Source organism: Eleginops maclovinus, chromosome 13 (genome assembly GCF_036324505.1).
Source record: "Eleginops maclovinus isolate JMC-PN-2008 ecotype Puerto Natales chromosome 13, JC_Emac_rtc_rv5, whole genome shotgun sequence".
NCBI classification, from domain to species: domain Eukaryota; kingdom Metazoa; phylum Chordata; class Actinopteri; order Perciformes; family Eleginopidae; genus Eleginops; species Eleginops maclovinus.
This window is the reverse complement of record NC_086361.1, coordinates 3,750,196-3,767,257: the sequence shown is the minus strand read 5'-3', so window position 1 is coordinate 3,767,257 and position 17,062 is coordinate 3,750,196. Positions and strand designations below refer to the sequence as shown.

At 37.7% G+C, this 17,062-nt stretch overlaps 1 protein-coding gene across 1 annotated transcript in view; it reads left to right on the top strand.

Moving 5' to 3' along the window:
- The window catches only part of LOC134874761 (collagen alpha-1(XIV) chain-like), a 182,328-nt gene that overhangs the window by 96,030 nt on the left and 69,236 nt on the right, over positions 1-17,062 (top strand). The window contains exons 23-27 of the mRNA XM_063898918.1: positions 435-551; positions 4,977-5,126; positions 9,693-9,767; positions 13,951-14,090; positions 14,268-14,391. Coding sequence (XP_063754988.1) covers positions 435-551; positions 4,977-5,126; positions 9,693-9,767; positions 13,951-14,090; positions 14,268-14,391 — 606 coding nt within the window. The remainder of the gene's footprint in view (positions 1-434; positions 552-4,976; positions 5,127-9,692; positions 9,768-13,950; positions 14,091-14,267; positions 14,392-17,062) is intronic.

Here is a 17,062-nt window from a genome sequence, read left to right as displayed (position 1 = left end):
AAGCCAACAGGCCGATCTTTATTTAAATCAGTCATCTGGGAACACCATAGTGTGTGGTTTCCATGATGTTGAGTTATATGCAGTTTTATTGTTTCAGAAGAATGATTACAAGTTTTATAAAGAGGGATAACTGCAAGTGAATATATTTGGATTTTGGACCGACATATCATGACATTTCAAAACTTAAAGACTTTCAGAAACTAGGAAGTACATTTCTTACTATTTTCTGCCATTTAATAGTCCAAACATTAAAAACAACTGTTAGTTGCAGCCAGAGTTTCCCCTCTGTGTAGCAATTACAGTCACCACTGAGAAAGGTATTCACGCTGTTCAGAGTTACAGAATTCCAGCATATTGCAATGTCATATTTAGACAGCGCTTTTTCAAATGTGTGCTCTTTCAACACTTCATTAATGTCTCCTTCCTTCCTGCAGTGTATCTGGGGGTGACCAACCTGAGTGCGTACCAGGTGAGAATGACCAGTCTCTGCGGCCAGTGGCAGCCTCACCGACACGCCGGCTCCTACAGAGTGGTCATCGAGTCTCTGCTCAGTGAGTACACACAGCCGCCGGCTCGCTACTTTACATACCACACCCATATGCAGTAGGTTTTAAGGCTGGTCTGAATACTTCTGAATAAAGTGCAGCCTGGGATATTTGTTACCCCATCAACAGGAACAAATACTGTATTTTAATTTAAAAATCCCAAGTGAGCACATGTGCATGTTTATTCATGTATTCATTTGTATGTTCCAATAAAAACATTTTAGAACTTGTTTAGCATTGAAGGTACAGTGGATAGCATGCAGCCTTTCAAACAAATAACATACGACAACTTTAAAGTTGGTAGAATGTGTGAGTTCAACTACTTTTTAAGCCTCTATTCTTTTTGATTAGCCATGTTTGAAGGGACTTCTGCAGCCACACAGAGATAAAGTATATATTGCTTTCCTGAATTGTCTCCGACATGCATACACACCACTATTTACTCCTCTCCTGCAAATGACTCTCTTGAATATCTGTTGATTCAAAACTAGGCTGATAGGGTTATTAAACATGACTGTGCATCAACAACTACATCAACCCGCGGGTGGTATACACAGTATTGTATGTAGCAGTGATCCCCCATCATCTCCCACACTGCATATCTGCACCAGTAGGAATTGTATGCATGCTCGTAGATGCTTTCATCAGTGGGAGTTTCAGTATGCAGCACACAGTGTCTACTTTTCTGAAGCAGCCTGGGATGACAAAGAAATTGTTGTATGCCATCAGACACGTGCGTCACTGAGGCGCTGTGTAGATGAGGAAGGCTTTATATCCAGCTGACATTTACATTTGCTGCGTGAGGTAAAATACAGGCGAACAAAGGCTGAAGGTTGGTGTTATAATTGCCAAGTGCGTTGGGATTATATTTTCTAGTTTCAGGAATGACAGTAATTATGCTGTGTTGTCCTAAAGGAGAGCTAAAGAGAATAAAGAAAATACAGACATAGTTTTTTCTCATTAAGGCTTTTTCTTATGAACTCTTGGTTCCACCTACAGCCTGTTCTCATTCTGCGATGATACTTTCATAGGCACAATAAAAACAATACTTCTATTTTAAGATTTTATTCGTGCAAGAAATTTTACAGGGGCAAATATACAATAACAACTCCTCTTCCTGTCAGAACTGCCCGAATCCTGTGAGATGGACCTCTAAGAACTGAATGCAGCTGATGATTATGTTCAGCCTTATTAAATATCAGACAATAATCATTAATGTTTTCCCCTGTGAGATGATAAGGAAACCAAGTGGAAATCCTTCAACGATATTTTCCATTTACATTATTTGTGGATAAGAACAATTTACGAGAGAGAGAGAGAGAGAGAGAGAGAGAGAGAGAGAGAGAGAGAGAGAGAGAGAGAGAGAGAGAGAGAGAGAGAGAGAGAGAGAGAGAGAGAGAGAGAGAGAGAGAGAGAGAGAGAGAGAGAGAGAGAGAGAGAGAGAGAGAGAGAGAGAGAGAGAGAGAGAGAGAGAGAGAGAGAGAGAGAGAGAGAGAGAGAGAGATAAACATGTACTCCTGACTGTACATTATGAAATATTTGATGTTCACTCTTAAAGGTCAAAGCCCTTTTCACATGTTTTGCTCACCTGGGCTTTATTTCTATACATTTTTTTTATCAATTGTACATCCATTATTTTTCTATATGCTTCTTGACATCTTTAAAATGCATAGTTATTCTAGAATAGATAAGAAGTCGCTTGCAAATGGTACACACACCTGCAACATGTGTGAGGTATAACACGCAGTTGAAAGTAAAACTGGAACTCTGTTGCGGAGATAGTCCCGCCAGAGTGGGGAAGCGATTTTTCAGTCCCCGGAGACCCTAACCCTCAGAGGGTTGATGAGAAAAATACAGAGCCTATGAACAATAGACCGCCATCGTCCCTTTAGAAACTTTAATCCTGTCTTCAAATGACATTCATAGTCTTTCATTACACTCTTAATGACATGCTTTTTAAAATATTCACTTTGATGTATTAATCACCATCACCATCTGTCAAAAACAACTCTGCACCAAAGCCACCTCCATACAACAGCTTTGCAATTATTAAAGTCATCTTTGTTTAGATTTCTATAACCACTGACAGAAATAGTTGAGATTTTTCCATTGGTTTGGAAACCGATAACAATCTCCAACACACCAAAATAACATCAAGCAACATATGGTGTAGGCCAGATTTGATAACAAGCGTCCACCGTTCAGTCACCTGCTCAAAGGTAGGCTTTTCTTTTAATGCAGCCGTCATCCAGCCGATGGAAGGCAGTAATGGCTGCTATTCATCACCTTCAGGCCCCTGGCAACAACAGCGCCATCATTAACGTCACATAAAGGCACATATTATTGCAGCTCTCCTGTGCTTCTTCAGGGAGCTCCTGGTTATTGGTTCTCTCTGCACATATTAGAGCTAAATGAGGATTTATGTTTGCCCAGCTGGTAAATAATTACCTGGGAGATGTGTGAGCTGCAGGCGATAGAGAGGAAATATCTAAAGTGTTAGGCGTGAATCGGTGTGAAATAAAGAGGCAGATAAAAGAGATCAATAAAACAAGAAGTGTGAGGTGTGTTTTCACAAACCCCCTGTAGGATGGACGTTATTGTTAAATAAAACTGGAGTTTACAGAGATTGTATGCTACTTATTGCTGGATATCAAACTCTAAAGCTTAATTGACTGAGTTTGTTTATTTTTTATTATACTTAACAATGTTGTGCAGATGTTTGTGTTAATGGAGTTTAAATGTATTAAAGGGGCCATATTCTGCTCATTTCAGGTTCATAGTAGTATTTTGTGCCTCTACTGTCTCCATGCTTTAATGTTCAAAAAGCTCTTTATTTTTATATATTGTAATTAGTTTATGTAAATCTAATTTGGCTATAATTATAAAGTCATCCTTGATTTATTGGTCATTATTTCACCTTTACATACCTATAGGCCTACTTGATTCTCAGTTAAATGGAAAATGAATTTGGCAAAAAATCACAACGTAAAATACCATTTTCTAATCTGTAAAGGAAATTGGAATATGTATATATCACAAACTGTTTCCAGATTGGGGATGCCCCCCCCCCCCCAGCTTGAGCTCCCGACTTTAATCAAATTAACCAAAAGACAAATATAGTATCATATGGCGTTATTGAAATAAAGGCATTTACATGAAGCTTAATTTGCATTGTGATACTTCTTAGTTTTCTCAGTAATACCTTCTCTTAAGACGTGATAAAATGATGGATTCTGCAGTTTGAGTTTAAAGGGATGCATAATTGAATGCTGGAACAGGATTAAATACAGTCAGAATTGGCTGAAATAATAATAATAATAATAATAATAATAAACTTTATCTACATAGTACCACACAAAATGAACCACGGTAGATGTGATACTATATAAATGAAGTTAAAAACAAAGGCCATTTAAAATAATAACAATAATAATAGTAATAATAGTAATAATGATAATGTAATTAAAAATATATTAGTATTTGCTTAGTATTTAGTTTTATATTTTATTAATAATAAAAAATATGTATTATTGTAAAGCTGTTGTTTAACATACCTGGCCAGTATTAAAATGAATCTATAGATGTTTTTTTTATATTGACAATTTGATAGTAAAATTCTAAAACTTTAAATTCATTGAAACTTCCCACAATCCCCCTGTGATAAAGTTGAACAAATGAAAATAATGTGTGGCTTTTCTTCAAAAAATACAGTGCTTGCAGATAGACCCAGACTGCCTGAGTAGAGTAAACACCAACAACCATGACTATTTCAGTAATTGTATTTTGTTTTATTCCTGACTGAAGTGTATTCAGTTTTATTTGGGCATAAATTCAAACTGAGCTGCTGAAAAAAAAACAGTCTTGTTTGTCTCAACGCTTGAAATAGAAACATGAAAACAAAGTAGCAGAAACATCCAAATGGCGAGAGCTGAGATGAGTTATAAGATCTGATGTATTGTTAATCCTCGTCCTCCACCACTTTTAGAATACACAGAGGAAATGAAAGAACAATACTTCTAGGTGGGAGGACGTCTTTATGACTCACAATTGTTTGTCAGCTTAGCGATTTCAGTTTCTTGTGCGGATAGAATCAGTTCTCTGAATGAATTTGGCCAAACATGCAGAGAGAATGTCCTCATCTAATGAAAGTGTATACAAATCTGAATCTGTAAAAGTAAAACCTTGTTTCACTTCTGATTGTACAACCCCAAAGACTGAGAGATATTCAGCTTGAAACACATCAGGTTTAATCATTAGAATCATAATGAATATTTTAGGAGCCTAGTTTAGAAAAAGTAAGTTTTTTTGGAGGTTTTTTTGATTTCTTTAATATGTTTTAATATTCTATAAATATATATTTAAAAAAAGAGAAATCAGTGCAAAATGTGCCAAAATATTGTAACCAATATGATGTGTGTATTTGTCCTGCAGATGGTCAGAAGCAGGAGACGAAGCTGAGCGGAGGAGCCAACAGACACTGCTTCAACAACCTGAAGGCCAACACGCAGTATAAGATGAGTGTGTACGCTCAGATGCAGGACGGGACCGAAGGGCCCGCTGTCAACGTCACCGAGAAAACACGTAAGTGACCCACGGACTCTTCCACAGACACAGATACAGAGGTGGGGGCATATCTTTGAGTGTAAAAACAGATTTTTGATAATAGATTTGATTGTCATTGAAGAAAATTGAACTATTATTAAATTGTTTTTGGTATGCTGCTGTTCCCGTTAGTGTTTACTTCCTTTCATCCAACTCAAAATCTATTTCACAAGCTTTTTGGGCCACTACTGATATTGAAGGTCTCCTATTATGCTATATTTTAACAATATATTGTAGGGCCATATCTATACAAAACATTTCAATGAAGTGTTTTGCTCAAAATACAGAGGTGCTGCTCGAGGGATTCAGCTCGCGACTGTATATTGCAGACAATAGGTTGGGACGCGTCACGTGGGTGGGACGTTGCCAGGAGTTCAATTTAAAGCCAGCCAAAATTTCGGTTATGACGTCATATCAGCAACAAATCTGGATCAGCTCGTTTGTACCCCCATTTTTAGAGATGTGGGTAAGGAGGAAAAAAGAGAGGGTTGTATTTTCTGAGACTTTGTGAGTCTCCTTACACACCGGGGACACATATTGATGTATAAAAGACAGCAAAAAGTACATTTTGTATAATAGGGGACCTTTAAGTTGACTGGACTTCTTTCTGTGGATTGATAAGACTGCACATTGTATATTAATTAGAGAGAGGCTGTGGCGCAGTGGGGTAATGCGCTGATCTTCAGCATGTCATTGGGTCCTTGGGCATGACACTCCCCAAGTTGCTCCTGTGGGGATTGCCCACAGTATTGAGTGTATGTAAGTCGCTTTGGATAAAAGCGTCTAACAGGTGACATTGTGATGTAATGTGACCCTCAATGTTCAAAGTGACCAATCAGAATTGCGTCGTAATCTGAGACTGCTAAGAATGGCATAGCTGTAAAATGATGCATTTCCATCACAATTCAAAACCATGTACTGTACATTCACTTGAGAATTAATTCAACTTGAAGTTGTGACTTTGATGTAAATTGAAGCTTGTGTGTCATTCCGTATCTATTCAGAAATCCATTTCAGCCAGTCATGTCAGAGAAATGTGCCTTTTCAGAACACTTAATCCTGGAAAACATTTCAGAGATGCTTACAAACATATTTATTTGCACATATGCGAGGCTGTAATGCAAAAACAGACTCATCAAGTACTGCACCTCCTCCGTACAATGTGCCAAACTCCTGTTCCAATGCGCCCGTACATGTGTCATAATAACAATAAAACACTCGCTTGACAAACACACTCATAGAGGAATTGCTGTCAGCTGTCACTGTGTATAAAAGGAGCCCACAACAGGCTGGGAGGACTATGTCACTTTCAGAATAAAACATCTTTCATCCTCGTGGGAGCTTCGGTCCTCACAGACGTTTGTTCTGCATCGGCAGGCCCAAACACTGATCAATGCCCACTGTCTGCAGTGCAGAGAGCCAGTGTGGTGGGTGGGCTCACGCTTTTCTCCGTTGTATTGTCAACAAATAGTTGCACATTTTTTCTAATTTAGGTATTTAAATTTCACTATTGTTTTTCCTTGTTTTTTCCTTGAAACTATTTTAGTTGTTGGAGCCATTATTGTTAGCAGTGATGTGCCTTAAGGCCAATCGATAAGGAGGCGCTGGCTGGTATAATAGCCACATTTACACACATATTAACCCCATTTGAAATAACTGTGTTATTTTGTGTCTCTTTAAAGTAGATCTTTAAGCCACATTTTCCATTTTTGCAGCAGCTCAAAAATGGCTTTCTTCAGCTAGTCGACGTAAACGGATAGAAAGCGTTAATAAAGTTGGCTCAACACACACCCCCTCAGTGTGTTACATGTTAAGCTGCCTTATCTTGTGGTTTCTTTTAGTAAAAACTATTTTCATTGGACAGGTGAAGCCCTGCCACCCCTGACTGCATGTCCCTGACAGTTAGCTCTGATACAATTTTAAATTCTAGCGAGGACACACCTAGTCGAACCCCTTGAGAATGAGCCTGAAATGTCCTTATAATGTCTGTTTCTGTCAGGTCAGTGTGTACCATGCAGCAAGGAAAATCACCCAACTATAGACAGCAAAGTGCACAGCAACACTTGATGATTTATTGGTAAGATGATTATACAAAAAGCTTTCAGGCAAAGGCAGCAGTCCAACTGGAAGTAGCTAACAGTCAACATCTTAACAGGAACAGGGCAGATACAGGCAGGCAGGCTATAACAATTGAGGCCAACGTTGTTAGAAAAAAAACACTAAACTCAAGGATAAGTCATTTGAGATCTCAGGTTAAATATATTGCATCATAAATGTATACTTTCTTTTCAAAATCAACAGAAAAAAACAATGTTTAGGGCTATACAGGCAAATAAGAAAACAGGAAAGTAACTACGAAGAGCTAGCACTAGTTGCTTTTAGCCCCATGTTTACCCTGGTGTCTGGAATGTTCTACACATTGTTTGCATGTAGCTCACACAGATGAAATAATAGGTTTAGTGACCTTTATTGAGCTATTTGTTAAGATGCACTAAATCAGTATGCTGGAAATCTACTTGTGGAAACCTGTTGCTAGCATCAAACCAAATTAACATCATCTCTTTGACATGGCAGTTAAGTAAATTGCAGTCATTACAGAGATGCATGCTCTTGTATATCAAGGCATTAAGTCATTCATAAAAGTACTGCATTGCCAGGCAAGTATAATGAAAAAATTCACTGCAGGCATGCTATTTTCTGAGATGGATTCCCCTCCAGGAGCCGATTTACAGATTTCGCAACTTCTTTCTGTAGTATATTAAAAAAGGAGAGCAAGAAAGATGAAAAACGATCATGACAAGAAAGACGAGGCTGAAGAAGGGAAACCAAAAGAGAGATGCTCTGTTTTGTCAGGTATTTTCTTTTGTTTGAGGACCAAGAGTTGGTCTAAAGAAGGACAAGAAGCTTCTCGTAAAGTTCCCGAGTATTTATTAATGAAGTTATGATATGATGAGTCTACAAAAGAAACACAGCTGTGGTCCCTCCCCATGCCACTGACCACAATCCACATTGAAGTAGTTAATCTGTCTACAGCTGCATGGAGAAGAGACCGTCTCTCTATCTGACATCGTATTTTATATGTTCCCTCTCGTATTTAGTGTTCTTTCATTGGCTGACATTGACGGGACGGGTCCACGAAGCATTCTGCTTCCTCATCTTCTTCTGTCGCTCTCTTATGACATAGCCTTGATGCATCTATTATGCTATTTTATTATACAATTCTTCTGATGTTGGTTGGTCATTAAACATATAGTATTTTTGCAACGTCAATGAGTGAGAGTTGGAGGCGGTGTGTTTAGTATGCAACTCCATGCGTCATTCTCCTTTTACTCACATACCCGATATACTATTAGCTACATGCTACTTGACGCTAAAAACAATAACATCCGGTGACCTGAAGTACAAGGTGTCAGCCCACCATCCGGTTTGTGAGGCAACACTGGTACAGTAAATGATGTGCCTTAAAGTTAGTGATTATTCTCAGTCTCAAATGTCACCTTCCTCTACTTACCATTGCTGCTTTGATTGTATAAGTATGGCAAAATGCACTATGAGTACCCACTTGGTGCTCTCCTAACTGTTACAATGGTGAGGGTTCAAAGCTAGACACTTTTCACACTACACAATCACCATCTCAGCAACATCATGGAAGTAACGCACCCTGCTGTGATCGCTCTGGTGAACACAAAACTAAGCAAATGAGTTCTACATGTGGGTTTCTCTCACTATTGACATACAGTTCTACTATACTGGTGTTGAAAAGAATCCACCGTTAACATTTGTTGGTTAAATTGAGGACTCTGTAATGATTTCGAACCATGAACAATCGTCATTAGGTAACTTGCTAATGACGCGATCGTCACTCCTGGTGAGGGCACAGCAGCAGTGTGTGGTTTGTAACAAAGCTACCCCTTCAAAATTCACTTTTAAGTGCACAACAGTGTACTAAGTGGAGTATCCAAATTGAGTCGTATGAAAAAAGAGATTAAAGAATGTTGAAGTATTTGTGAGCGTGAAGCTGCTCCCTCGGTGCTGTGGCTCCACAGACTGCACCATGTGATTTATTGCTTTGTTTTGATGCAAATGAAAGCCAGAGCCTTTTCTCCAAATGACTCCTAACCGCTGCAGGCAGCCGCTGCTGAACGCTCCCCACCTGCTGTCACAAGTCATACGCAGCCTTGGGGATCTGATTTAGTGTCTAAGCACAACCAGATGAGTAAACTGTGAATGTGTTTCGGAGGGGAGGCAGCTGGTTTATCTATGTTCTATCCCCCCTACTTGGATAAAGGTAAGGAGTTGAAAGCAGAGACAGTTTATTTTGGCTCTGTGATCAATCTACCAAATTACACAGAGCTGAGCGTAGTTATTTTACACATTCTGTATGTTGATGCGTCCCGCCTGACACTGGCTCCTCTCCGCTCTTATTTTTGGTGTGTTTTTATTACAGGGTGATATAGCCTGTGGTGATTGGTTTACGATCGATGTGGTTGTGATTGCAGGTTTTCATGCCGTCACGTGTGTCTTCTTTATTTTTTGTCTACACAGTACCCATCCCAACTCCGGCACCAACCAAGCCCCCCTCCACCACGCCGATACCCACAATCCCCGCTGCCAAGGAAGGTTAGAGTTGATTTAATACTGTTTATTATTATTGATTGTCTCCTGTCAATTTCCTGATGATGTATTGATTTGCTTTCCAGTTTAAATGAGGGTTTAACGCTTGTAACATCACATTTATATATATTTGCAGTGTGTCATTTTGTTTTAGCATATTTCAGGAATACACTGCAGCCTCAGACATGTAGAAATTGCCAAAATGCATACATTTAAATTGTATTTTATTTTATTTCTGCTGCATTATACGTTAAGTAGCATACACTGTACCAAATATTGTCCAGTATTACATTTATTTTTTGTTAGATTAATGAATCTAAAGGTCATCTTACACAAGGATACAGTAGCTCGACATATAATAGCTCTGCATAAGAGCAGGTAATGCAAAATCATCTGAGCAGAAAGGGTAGTTTTGCTTTTAAAATGATTGCTGTCATCAAAAGGAGTCTAAAATGTCTATAATACTGTATGTATTTGTATTATAATGCACCAACACCATTTAGAAAACATGGTATTTACAAGTTATTTATTTATTTAGTTAGTTATGTAGCAATAATCAACAGAAATAGTTTTGCTTCATCAATGATTTTGTATAATTTTCCTTATTTCTCCCAAAACTCACGGAAACAATGCAACATACATATATATTTATAAGATGTAAAACAACAAAACAAAACTGTAGAAATAGTGCAAGAGAATCAGTATAGTAATAATATAGTGCAAGATAATGTGGCAAGACCAGTGTGCAGGTAAATCCAAACTGTATACATGAAAACATGTCAATACTTTACAGAGGAATAAAATAGTGCTTAGTGTCATAATAGCTAAATATGTGAAATGCAAACAGATGAATTCTATAAAGTTGTAAAGGGACTTGACAGAGTTCAGGCATTTGACATTCTTTTGGCCTTTGGGATAAACTGTCCTAACTTAGATCAGCTCCCTGTCTGACATCACATGTTATTGTGTATTATTTATTTTGTGTGACTGACAGTTAAGTGTCAAAAGTGACACTGTACAAGAGGAGTAAAAACACCTCAAACTGTTCTCCTGCCAGACAGTGATGTGCCTTAAACACACACAAGCTAAATGATAGTATATAAAAACACAGGTTCAAAGGTTTCTATATGTGTGTGAAGAAGTGTAGGGATAATCCTGAGTTCAAACAACCACACACAGATGACATATAATTACAGAGAGACATCTTCACAGAAGGTTCATTTAAAATAAATGTCAGAAATATAAACCCGGGTGGATTTTGGATTTCTTTCAGCATCTCCACAAACATGCAATTTACATTCTTCACATAAAGTCACCACACAGTCAGCATCCTGTATAACACTGCATCCTTATAGCATTATATCTGAGGGGAGCGAACACATCATCGGCTGAAGCACAGGAACACGTCTGATCTTATTTCATCTGCATACTTTAATCAGGCAATTTCCATCACCCAGTAAGAGAGCTTCATGTTCACAAGACTTTTCATATTATGACTCAATCAATCAAGGTTTATTCATAATGCCAAATATCACAAATTACACATTCATCTTGGGGGGCTTTACAGACATCATCTGACACCCTCTGTCCTTTATACCCTCACAGCACACAAGGAGAAACTCCAATCAAACCCAGATTCACAATAAATGCAGGAAAAATGACAGAACGCTCATAGAAATATGCCAGACAGACATGCAATAGATGTGGCAAAAACATTAAAAGTTCAAGGGCTTGCTGCAGTGTATATATGGCAATGAACATCTGAAATCTCAAGCTCCTCCAACAATGCGACATATTATGTAATACGTACAGCCCCGGAAAAAATTAAGAGACCACTTAAGCATTATCGGTTTCTCTTGTTTTATTATTCATAGGATTGTTGTATTCTATAAACTTCTGACAATTTTTCTCTGTGTTGGAATTCAACAGACACTGGAATGGCTGCCATACATGTAGAGATAAAGATTTAAGAAACACACACACACACACACACACACACACACACACACACACACACACACACACACACACACACACACACACACACACACACACACACACACACACACACACATACATACATACATACATACATACATACATACATACATACATACATACATACATACACACATACATACTGTACATACACACACACACACACACACACATACATACATACTTACATATACATAAATATATATATATATATATATATATGTATATTTATATATGTATATATACACATATATATATATATATATATATACACATATATATATATATATATATATACATTTTTGGTGGGGCAGGTTATTGTTTTAGTTCATTTAAAAACTGTAATGAGTGCCCGCACATATAGAAAGTATACTTGGATAGATATTGTTGTACTTGTTTTTGCACAGAAAAGGCAATGGGTGGCCATGAAGCTGCAACTTCAGAATGAGCTATTTGGATTCATAATTACCTGCAGATTGTTCTTCTCAAACATACAGCTCCGGAAGAGACAACTCCAAGTTTTTCTTGAATCGTTATTTATACATGTATGGCAGTCATTCCAGTGTGTGTTGAATTCCAACACAGAGTTAAAGTGTCAGTAGTTACAATAATAATTTTTTAAAAATCATTTAACTCAAAGACATGTCTATAAATAATAAAACAAGATCAGATGATAATGCTGACACTTTCCTTGATCTCATGCCACACGAGAGATCACAGAAACCACACGACTGCTCTCAAGTTGAAGCAGTTGTATACACATACTGTATAATCAAGTAACATCATTTACAAGTTTTCCTTAAATAACACGTCCTGTCCACTACTCTTCATTCAGGTAAATTCAAGCCAAAACTGAAAATATTAAGAAAAACTAATAATGAAAGTTTAGAAAAGGAGCAAATGAGGAGGGTGTTGCTCGCTGTTCAGAAAGATATGCGATGGCCTGTCTACAGAATAACCTAATAGAATTACAGATGGGGCAATCAGGATAACACTGACACTCATGATGTAATTACTGTCTGAAATCATTAATGGTGTGAATACACGTTTACTCTGGTTTCATTAAAGGGAGGCCTTCCCCGAAGAATACAAGAATGACACTGATTATTTCAAAGTGTTACAAAACATAATTACATTACAAAAAACTGTTACTGGATTGGACATGTCCTCCGTTTATTTCAAGCTCAAATCTAAATGTAAATCTTGTTGGTGTAGTGATGCATTTAAGGTCTTTTGAGTTGTTTCCAAACATATGATTCTTAATAGTTATATTAGTATTATTTCATTATTATATTTCTCTCTGAATACATCGATATTATGACGCATGGAATCTATTTTAAGCTTATTTCACTCTTCACCCTCTTTATCATCTTTTTTCCAGAGAATTTGGAGTTTGTAAGGTTTATTAGCTTGAGTTCAGGCTTAAAAATGCTAAAATTAAGTAACCTGAAATATTTCATCCTGAAAACCTGATCAATTTAAGCCACAGGGATGGCTTTTATTGTGAAAGAATCCCAGTTTGCAGTAAACAAAGAGTGGATAACAGAATTAAATCTGTCTGCAGACCAATCCATAAGGTGGCAGCAGTAAATTTGATTTTATTAGTGGAGACAGGAAGTGAACGGAATGATTGGTGAGGAGCAATGGAGGCAACTTTTAACGAGTTTAACAAGTTAAGACCTCTTTAAATCTAATTAATCTTTTTAATCAGAAGCCGATTCTGTTTCATTCCTGAATCTTCATAATCATTCATCAAACTCAAGAGTGTTGTACTGTGATTAAAAAGGAATAAAGGCAAAGTTATAAACAAGAATAGGAAACAAAAGAGAGAAAGCCGAGGAGTAACAATTATTTATTTTGTTAATCTTCATTCAAAACAAAAAAAGAAAAGGAACAACACAAATACGTTAATAATTTGAATATAAACAAGAAATTACTCAGCCACAGTTTGAAAAAGGACAGGAAATATGACTTATTAAATAGAGGTTAATAATATTTTACAACAATAAGAGAGACATAAGACTATACAAAACCTAGATATGTGTTTTAAAAGCAGAGTTAGTAACCTCCTCCATGGTCTGTGTTGTTTCCATCTGTCTTCCATCTCCATTTATCTACTCGGAAATGTTAACGTTTCTCAGATTGTATTTCCTCACCTTAGCTTTTACTTTTTCTCTTCCTCTTCTTCAAGTGTGTAAGGCAGCCAAAGCAGACCTGGTGTTCCTGGTTGACGGCTCCTGGAGTATCGGGGATGACAACTTCCTGAAAATCATCCGCTTCCTGTACAGCACCACCGGAGCTCTGGACCGGATCGGCCCAGATGGAACTCAGGTACAGGCTAATTATGAGGAAGAACAATAAGAGTGTAACCGTGATAGAAGAGAAATTGTTAACTAGATACTACAATATAAGCCTGGCTAAAAATCTATCTAGCTTTTTTAATTACACTGTGTAAAACTTCGCCCCTTTTCCAGCTGATGAGTTACATGTCTGTGTGTTGTCTGACAGGTGGCCATCGCTCAGTTCAGTGACGACGCCCGGACTGAGTTCAAACTGAACTCGTACGGCGACAAGGAACGACTGCTGGATGCCATCAACAAGATCTCCTACAAGGGAGGAAACACAAAGACAGGTGAGTGTCAGGCTGAAAAAAAACTCAACTTTATAGTGGTTGCAGTCTGGTGGATTTTCAGGGACATATAAGAAATGTCAGGATGGTTACCTGAAAGAGGGCAATGCTCATTTTCTGGTTCATATTTACATTTTGTGCCTCTACTGTGACATGTGGGTGGCAAAGAAACACCCTTTGGAGGGAACACAGGGATTTTAGCCTTTGTAGACCATTCACATGCATAAAAAACAAAATAACCCCCCCAAAAGCAGACTACAGCCTCAAAACAACTGTGTGCAGCCTATGTATTTGCAGCATGTGTTTTTCCAGCCTTTCCCCAGAATAAATCTGTCTCTCAAAAGTAATAACAGGGCTTTATTTGTATAGCAATTTTTGCACACAGGATGCAGCTCAAATTGTGTAAACAATATGGCACACAAAATAAATCGAACCGAAAACAAGACATTCAATTCAAGTCGGGGGCTAAAGCACATACACACGTATTCAGCATGTGTATTTAATACATATAAATCCAAGGAATACAAGAAAGTAAATAGAATAAATACAATAATATAATCCCAAAAGAAAAGACGACGTAAACCCATGAAATACACCTGTGTAAGACAAAGGAACTGCTGGGTGAACACACTCACAGCTTCCTAATATCATAATCAATACTTATAGCACACATAGCAGCAGACAACCACACACACACACACACACACACACACACACACACACACACACACACACACACACACACACACACACACACACACACACACACACACACACACAATTAAATCTGTGTGTGGTTTACATCCACTGTATTGCATTGCATCAATATTTTACCCTTGTGAACATGCCTTCATGCCTACAAGGTGTTTGTTTTATTGCCCACAGTCGTATAGGATACATAGAAGTCTGTATTCCTGCAGTGTGTGTAATGAGAGGAAGTGTTTTGGGAAGCCGGGAGAGGAGTGGTCATTAATCAGAGTTAATAAAGCAGCACAGTCAGTAACTCCTGCAGACATTTCTAACAGTCACCGTGGGTTGGGGAGGGGGATTGCCCTTCCTTAATGGTCCTTCAATGGTTTCTGCACACTGAGCTTACTAATCCCTTTCTCAGTGTTCACACAGGCCGTGAGAGGGCTAGAAACACTTTTTCTGTTATTGATACAACACATTTTGGGTGAATTGTATGACGTTTGAATAGAATTATTGGCACATGTTTTTGTTTTTTTTAAATGGGGGTCGGTGAAACATCACAAGTTCCGGGTGTGGTTTAAGTTTTTATCTGAAAGAAAAAAAGAAACACAAGATAACCCTTGCCTGAACTGTCATTTTTGCATTTTTGGTATTGGTTTTAGTATACCAGCCCCTGAACATGACTTTTTAAAACTTTAAATAAATAAATATATATATATATTTTATTTTATACACTTTGAAAACTATCATGAAGTTTGTATAATGCCATTGCCATAATATCTGAGGTCTTCAAACAAAAACTGTGTAATTAGATAACAAAGGGAAGTAGGGCTTTATTTTTCATATCTGCCCTCCCATTTCAATTCACTATGTGTTATGTAACTTATTATCTGTATTTAAATGTTGAATTAAATCAATACAAAAAAACCTGCATTATTTATTATTTTTGCCTTTTCTAAAATTGATGTATTTTATGTATTTATGTATGATGATGCTAATCCCCATAGGAGCCTTTCACTGTAGTCGGACCATTTTTTGAAGTTGGACCTCGCTGGGTAAAATAAGTTGTTGTGATGGTCAAAGCCTGATGACCTTAGTGAGGTATATTGACATAAAGGGGTTTCTGAGCACTTTCCTAAAGGGTTTCAAGTCTGGAACAGTTTTAACTGTTAGTTCAGTGACTGGAGCTGGCCACGGTGCTGAAAGCCCAGTTGCAGGAGAGCATACTGTGCAGTATGTTCTTGGCTCCCCCTGACAAGACAATCGCATGGTGGTTGGTACAAATGGATTCCTCAGGTTTTTATAGTTTCTAATGATATCAGTATCTCTACTCCTGTGACAGCCTCTTAAAGCAGTCTGTTGGCCAGGACCACCTGCACTCTCCGAGAGTTATTTTAGTTCTGGCTAAAGTTTATCTTGTACAAACATTTTGACCACTTGGCTCTCAGGGCTTCCGTAGCTTCTTGCTATCATTTAAAAGTAATCTTTTTAATGAATTCCTTTTTTTTTTAAGGATGGGACCCCAAGTGTTTTCTCACTTCCTGAAACAGTGGCTACTTTAGTGAACCTTGCACTGGTCCACAAAGCTAAATTGAGGACAACCAGATTCTCCAGCAGCTGGAACAGCTATTCAAACGTCTTGACTGACAGAAGTAAAACGGGCACCAAATTCTAGTTTTACAGTCTCAATGCAACATCAGTTTGTGTCCAATTTGAAGATGTACAGTATAATGTGAAGTAGTTCAACATTTTAATCCATGACTGTTAAAAAAACATGTGTTACCAATGGTGCTGAAAACAAATATTGACTTCCTGTCACTGCACACATCTCAGTGACAGAAATCATGTCAGCTATAATTTAAATTTAGAATTTTTCTTGCCACCCTAGATGACAGTATCAATGTCTGCTCCTTCTGCTGGAACCATGTGCAACATATCTCTATTTACCAACCCAAAGAAAATAAGTCAATTTAAAAGGATTTTA